The 8,114-nt window shown below is 43.3% G+C and overlaps 1 protein-coding gene across 1 annotated transcript in view; it reads left to right on the forward strand.

The window, feature by feature from the left end:
• Positions 1-8,114, forward strand: part of LOC133023161 (potassium channel subfamily T member 2) — a 46,168-nt gene that overhangs the window by 23,446 nt on the left and 14,608 nt on the right. Inside the window, 5 exon segments of the mRNA XM_061090125.1 lie at positions 44-208; positions 799-935; positions 1,178-1,241; positions 3,104-3,212; positions 8,028-8,114. The exon segment at positions 8,028-8,114 is cut by the window's right edge and continues 22 nt beyond it. Coding sequence (XP_060946108.1) covers positions 44-208; positions 799-935; positions 1,178-1,241; positions 3,104-3,212; positions 8,028-8,114 — 562 coding nt within the window.

The following is an 8,114-nucleotide window of genomic DNA, read 5'->3' on the forward strand; positions in this document are numbered from 1 at the left end:
GTTTTCCATCTGTTGAATGTGATGGATGTCGTCCGGGATGCAGTTCGAGCAGCTGGCCTTTCTGTGGATGGAGCGGCAGAAGTCGGGGGGGAACTACAGCCGCTACCGGGCCCAGACGGAGAAACACGTGGTGCTGTGTGTCAGCTGCCTCAAGATCGACCTCCTCATGGACTTCCTCAACGAGTTCTTTGCTCACCCACGACTACAGGTCTCTCCAAATGGTTATAAGTAGAATATGTTTGTGTGTGTGTGTGTGTGTGTGTGTGTGTGTGTATGATCCTCTCCAGGAGCCCAAGAGGCTGAGGTTAAAGCAGAGGATTAATTCAGCATTAGCTCAGATCAAACTGCTGCTTCCTTCATGTGGGAGCAGATGTGAGTGTTTGCTTGAGGGTGCATCTGTGTGTACATAGTATCTCCTCGATTTACAATGGAGTGTGTGTGAATGTTTCAGGAGGAGTGTTTTGATTGGTCCTCACCACTTCAGTGGGGTCGTGTCTGGGTCAGGGTCTGGGGTAATGGTGAGATTTGGGTTTAGGGATCAGCTGAAGATAAGAGACTGGATGATGATGAAGACTTTTTACCCAAAAACCAATGATCAATATCAAAATACCAATTAATTTAAAACATTTTGGTCTTAAAAAGTCTGAAATTGAACTTGTTGGAGCCTGCGGAAATAAGTCCTTGGTTATGTATGAACAAAAAACTTGCTGATGTGTAGCTTGTGGTGAAACTTTCCTCGGCCGCAATAACAACTCTGTGTGTGTGCGTGTTTGTGTGTGTGTGTGTGTGTGTGTCCAGGACTACTACGTGGTGATCCTGTGCCCGGCAGAGATGGATGTCCAGGTCCGGAGGGTCCTTCACGTCCCTCTTTGGGCCCAGAGAGTCATCTACCTGCAGGGGTCTGCTCTCAAAGACCAGGACCTGATGAGGGCCAAGTGAGTCCCTGAGACCCAAAACACCAACGATCCAGAACGTAGCATGAAGGCATCTGTCTGATTTCGTAGGCTCGAAAGACGCATTGGTTCATTTGTTGTTCTATTGTCTTGCTTTTTTTTTGTCTTTTGTCCTCTCCCTCAATAACATGACAACACCCTCCTTCCTGTGTCCTCTCTCCCTCTCTTTGTATCTCTCTATCTCTCTTGCTTCCATGGCCACATGCTCTACTAACTTCCCGTAGGATGGACGACGCTGAGGCCTGCTTTATCCTCAGTAACCGGTTTGAAGTGGACCGGATCGCTGCTGTAGGTTCCCCTGCTGCTTCCCTACATCACTAGGCTCCGCCTCCTCACACTGCAACATGTCAAGGCTTCTGGTTGATCACTTTCAACATGTTTGTTTTCTTTACAACAAATGAACACAGAAAAATCTCTTAGTTTGCTTTGAATCTTGTGTTTTCTTCAGAGCACTGCTTCGTAAAAAAAAATCATCAAAGCAGCTTTTGATAGAAATTGATTCAGCTCGCTGCACCGGCTTGTTATCCTGCTTTTTACAATTTTACAGAATAAAACAGTGAACAACTAAATCTTATAGTTAAAACACTAGCTTGACATTTAAAAAAAAAAAATACTTTGGTCCAAAACGTTCCAAGAACTGTCGGCTGAATCCCTGTGAAATTTACTGCACACATTCCTGGTCCCGAGAGGATGAATCCTGCTGACTGTGGTGATTTGGTGTAACTCACCTCACACCTCCATGAGCTGGACATGTTCTGTTTTTAGTGAAATGTTCAATACTGAGTGCCATAAAATGTGTAAGAGCATTTTCAAACCACGCCATTCAAATTGTCAAGTATCCAAACTGGAGTAGCACTCAGAAGAGGAACCAACAATCCCTTCGAAGTCAGTCAGGCTGCACCAGATATTTAATGGGTTTTTCCCTGACACATGACACATTATCCCACTAACGTTTGTGATAATCCGTCCAGTAGTTTTTGTGTAATGCTGCTAACAAACAAACACTGATGTGCACATAACCTCTTGGCCATTATAAACAAAGTGCATACTGTGTACTCAGAAGTAAAGTTGAAGTGGAAACCCCCTACTGCCATGATCCCAGAAACTTCATACACACACATTTTAAAGTTCTTGTCCTCAAGCAAACCTTGGAAATTATGCTTTAAGCTGAAATCTTCTGGTTCGGGGGGGGGGTTACGCACCATGGTTACGTTGCAGTCTCCTGTGCAGATGGATTTAAGGGGGTTCTTACAAAATTGTTAAGGTGGACTAGATTAATTATCTGTTCTTAGGGGCGTGCTCTCAGCTCTGCCTGCCCTGCTGCAACATCCCTGTTAGGACATTTTATTTATTTTATTTGCCTTTATTTAACCAGGTCGGTCCCGTTGAGATACAATGACCTCTTTTCCAAGGGAAGCCTGGTCAAGACAGCAGCATACAAAACATGTCAACAGTCACAAGACACACAGAAATCACATAACACAGATAAAATACATTTAAAAAAAAGATAAGGCAACAGGACTAAAGCTTCGGATTCACACCAAAACAAGAACCAGTGCGGTATGAAGCCGCTCCAATTTCTCTCACACGAGTCTTCAACGTTTCAAGGTTTATGAGCTCCTTTAACTTTAGAGTTTTTTGCAGTGCATTCCAAGCAGCAGGTGCAGCGAACTTAAAACAGTGCTTACCAAATTCAGAGCGAACTTTGGGCATAATTAATAAATAAAACTCATTTGAACGTAAGCAGTAATTGCTCTGGGATTTATAGATGTAATTACATAAGTAGTGGGGGAGCAGACCCAAGATAGCTTTCCTGTATTGGTCAATAATATGGTTTATGTCTAAATACCTGAAATTATATGAACTTTGCCGGTAGCCTCAGCTGTTCCTTGAGTTGGCGCTCTGCCTCACTGAGCCACTTCATTTTGAGCTCTGGTATTAGTCGGTTCACTCTTCACGGCCTTGACTGCCTCTCCAACAGAAAGAGATCCCGATTACATGATTCTGAAATGTTGCGAGGGGCCATTCAGCTGCCGAGTGATTGGTTTAAGAGGATTATTAGAGAGGAGCTGCAATCTGATGCTGCTAATGACGGGCTTCTCCCTCTCTTTCTCTCCTCCGCCTCCTCCGCCTCCCTTCTCTTTCCTCAGGATCATCAGACCATCCTCCGAGCCTGGGCGGTGAAAGACTTCGCACCGAACTGCCCCCTGTACGTCCAGATCCTCAAGCCAGAGAACAAGTTCCACGTCAAGTTTGCAGGTAGGCAGCGAGCGTGAAGTCCAGGTGAATTGAGCTGTCGGCTGAAGGTGTGCACGTGTTATAATAAAAACTATTATTTGATCACATCTGGATGCACGGAAATAATATTAATAACTCCACCAAACCAGCACCCTGGAATATTTGCATATTTGCACCAGCACCATAACAAGCATATTTGAATATTTGCACTACTGCACAAATTGAACATTCATCTGTAAAGATATATATTTAGATGTATATATTTTATTTTCTATTTTAAATTTTTGATATTCTATTTCATTGTTATTCTATTTGATACTATTTCTATTTTTATTTTTTGGGGTTGAAATTACTGAGCATTGCTTAAAGAGAGTGTGTGACCCAAGCATTTCATTGACAGTGACTACTTCATGTTATCTCTGTTCATTTGACAATAAAAATCTTGAATCTTGAATCTAATGGGATGACACTCATTAAATAATACATCCTCCTGGCCCAGTTATAAAGGGGATTTTTCTCAGCTTGTCACTGGGATTGTCGATAAACTGAAACTATCCTCTACTATCTTCACTATATCTTCTACCTGATTTAACACTTGTCTGATCAGACACATTGACCCGGCCTGGCTACGAGCCTAACAAAGGTTTCTTTGAGGTTTTTTATTTCCCTCTGTCTGTTGGAGAGCATCCCCTTCTTCTCCTCCTCGACAGGAGACAGCAGTCAATCCCATGCACGCAAAATAAAAACCGTCTCTCGCCCTTTTCTCTCACACGTCCCTCTGACTTCAGAAAGCATCAAACTCAATTCTAGTTTTGCCGCCCTCGGCCCAGCTGGCTCTGTCAGTGAGGAACGTTTCACTTTGCTGCCTTGAGAAAGAAAATCCTCGTCTTTTGATGTGGTCTGCTCCAACCTCACCCGCCGGCAATCCTCCTTTTGCCAGAGTTTAAACAGCTCGCCGCCACAGCTGGACTGAAGCTCTTTGTTATTAGGGAGCCGCGGGTTGTTCGGCAGAAAGATAAATTCAGGATCGTCCAGGAGAACTCTATGTTGTCTGATTATCAGTGAGTCCTTTGAGGTAAAGCTCTCTTGATGGGAGTCAGAAAGCTGCAACACGCGTGTATCACTTGCAACTAGGGTTGAAAAATTCCGGGAATATGCAAGGTTGGAAACTTTCCATGGGAATTAACGGGAATATACTGGAAATGTTGTGTGTAATTTATACTAACTGTATTTACCTTGTCATATACAGACATAAATATAAACATTTTGTTGTGTCATAGGCTGATTTGAGCCCTGAGGAAACTTCGGGCACTTGACTATATGCTTCTGCATCGTTGTGTCATTCTTAACATAGGTCTTTGCACAGTATTTGCAAATGTACACAGCCTTTCCTTCTACATTGGATGAGGTGAAATGTCTCCACACATGAGAGAGTGCACGTGGCATTGTTCTGTAGAATAAGATGAGAAAAAAGTTTTTAAAAAAACACTAATGCAATGCCAGAGATATAAATAGTTAGCCAAACAATTGGAATCGTCTGTAAACATATTTTACAATTGATGGATAAATGAATGGAAATAGTCTAGATGAACAGATGAACAATCCTCAATCAGCATGCTAATATATTTTCCCCAGTAATATCATGGAAACTTACCTGACTAGTCCTGCACTCTACAGCAGGCCTCAATAGCCCTGCTGTAGAGTGAAGCATGCTGGGAGTTATCTGTGCATGTGATGGAAGAATGACCAGTGGAGGGTTGAAACTCAACGTTCCATACATCTTTAAAATAGAGTTTTGAATGATGTTTTTATTGCTCAGCTTTTAATTTGCAGTTTTTTGAAAGTTTCCGGAAAGCTTCCGCCCCTTTGCAACCCTACTTGTAACCATGTTGAACTTTCCCATGATTACCCATCGTCCATTCCCTCGCTGAAGCTACAGCCGTTCATTGCAATCTCTAATAACTAATCACTAATAAATTAAGAGCTTCAGCATCGCAAAGCTCAAAATCATCAGGCTTTAATGCCTCTTTAATCCTGAAGTCACCACAGAGAGAGTCAGCATGCAGTCCGTCACATGCGCATTACTGTAAGTGCAGATGCCATGTTGTGACACCACTTGGACTATACTCACTAAGTGCTGGTGTGGGAGGAATTAATGAGCAAGAGATACAAGATTTAATTTGCTCCAGTGGAATATCTAAATAACGGCTCATCGCTCATTAGAGAAGATCTGTCGGTATGATGCTGTGGCCGGGGCCGGGATCCCTGAGGCGTGTGAGGAACTCAGGAGAAGTGGGTACAGAGTGTGGATTGATTATCTCCTCCGGTTTCTGTTTTGAGCGACAATAGCCAGTCGGGATTTGGGCTAATTGTGTTGATATCGGCTGGTTCATATAAACACAACAAGGGCCTGCTGATTGAATTAGAGCCACCTGTAGACCTGAGGTGGGGTTGTAACTGCACTCAGAGGGTGCAAACAACCACAGGTTCCCACAAGTGCACACACACACACACACACACACACACACACACACACACACACACACACACACACACATCACACACACACACATTCACACTGACGGGATTACACCTTCCATACAAGTCTGCATCGGGAAGCCTCACACAGTGGGAAGGGATTGGGTCCAAAGCTCCGGATCCTGGACGTGTGTGTGTGTGCACAGTGTGTGGAAGTCAGTAATTGGTTTCTCTCCTGGTCTGGGTCCTGGCACCCGGTGGATCGGGGGGGCAGGATTGCTTTGGCTGTGGTGAAGGGTGAGCGGGAGAATCCCAGTGGTGAAGAGAAGTGGAAGAAGGACAATGGAAATTGGATATTGGGGAAACGATGACTCAATTTGGTGTGTGTGTCTGTTCTGTGTGGAGTTAGAGATATTGCATGTGTGTACGTGTGTGTTGGTTGAACGTGTGTGGAGCAATACGGATACGGTTTCAGACACAACATCAGTGTTTTATTGCGTACTGTGTGTGTATTTGTGTATATGTATGTGTGTTTGTGTGTGTGTGTGTTCTGAGCCAAAAGAACATTGGTACTCCAACAGAGGATATTCACCACCAGGCCGTGTAATTGTCACGTCTCGCACATGCTCAGCTTTGACACACACAGACACACACACACAGTAACACACACACACACACACAGACACACAGGATTTAACTTATTGCATTTAGCATTTTCTCAGCTCGTCTCACGACTCTCGGCCTGGCAGCTGATTGAGTTTGTATATTCATGACGGGCTCGGACGTTAACCGTCATTATTTGATATCACATATTGTTCTTTCAGGCTCAAGCTCTAATACGCCAATAAAGAAAAAAAGGAAACTGAGAAAGCATCCTCTGTGTTTGTTCAGTTTGATTTGGTTTTGGCGCTCAGGCCGGTTTGTGTTAAGGTTCAAAAAAGGCTGAAGCTGAATCTCTGGCCTTGTTCCCATCGCCCATAAAACCCTGAATGGTGAAGCCACAGTGGTGATGGAAATATTGATCGCACATGGATCTGTGTACGTAAGAGCAGGAGGGCGATGGAGGATTTTTGACATTTACCAGCATGAAATAAATTAGTGTGTGTGCTTGTGTCTTTTATTGGTAAAAGCCACATTAACACAGTGTAATGAGCTGAAAGCATGAGTCATGGTTGTCAGCGCAGATAACAGTGACAGTTTATCTATTCTCAGAGACCAGGATATTGATTATGGAAAGTTAATAACTGAAATAACCAAATCACAATTTGGGTAATGATTGTTTGTGGTACACACAGTAAATATGGCAATTAGTCACCGCTCTCAGCTTCTCCAATGTCCTGTTATTCACTGTTTTTGTTTGGTATTATTGCTGTGTTAATATTTTGGGTAAAAAATATCAAACTGCACATAACTATAAAGAGTAGAATGGTACTAATTAGGGCCGAACCTCCACCCAGGCCCAAAAGTCCCTTTAAATCCCACTAATCTGCACCAAATTAAACACATTCATAGATATCAGTTCTCCAAATGTGCCTCTTTTTTCTTTCATCAAATCCATGAATTATTCATTTTTTTTCCTTTGTCCAGATCCACCTCAAAATTTAATTGGGTAATTTTTGGCCCAAGTGTCCTGGAAATATATTCTGTAGTTTTTTTTGCATAATCCTGCAAACAAACAAACAAACAAACAAATTAACGGCGGTTTTAAAGAAATGAAAATAGTAATTTCCACCCGACTGTAAACACCACTAATGAAACACTGTTTACTCTCTTGTCTAAAACTGACAGGAAGTGAGAGAACATGTGTGTGTTTCTGCTCCGGGTGAATTTACCCTCAGAGAGACTTAATTAATCGGATGTCCTGACCTGTTGATGTTGGTTACATCAGGATTAATGAAGTGATGTACGAGAAAAATGTATTAGCATCCTCTGACACACACACACACACACACACACACACACACACACACACACACACACACACACACACACACACACACACACACACACACACACACACAGTCAGCTGGGACTCAGGTTCGATTCCAACGTGTCCTTGGACCAGAAGGAACCATAAATGTCCTTGACAGCTGTAACAATGGTGATTGAATAATGTGTGATGGACATAAAGTGCTGCCTATAGAAAACCAGTGTATAGGTTCTGTCAATCACACACATCACACACATCACACACACACACACACACACTACCCAGAAGCCAGCAGCACATCTGTATTCACTGCAGTGTTGCTGGGAGATGAAGCTTTTACGAAGCGTAATGTGAGTCTTTGTGTTTTTTTCCGAGGCCTGTGTGACTGTGGTCGCTGTGACCCTCTTGTTTCCTCTGGTTGTGTGCAGATCATGTGGTGTGTGAAGAGGAGTTTAAGTACGCCATGCTGGCTTTGAACTGCGTGTGCCCCGGCACCTCCACGCTCATCACTCTGC

Source organism: Limanda limanda, chromosome 17, assembly GCF_963576545.1.
Source record: "Limanda limanda chromosome 17, fLimLim1.1, whole genome shotgun sequence".
Classification (NCBI taxonomy): domain Eukaryota; kingdom Metazoa; phylum Chordata; class Actinopteri; order Pleuronectiformes; family Pleuronectidae; genus Limanda; species Limanda limanda.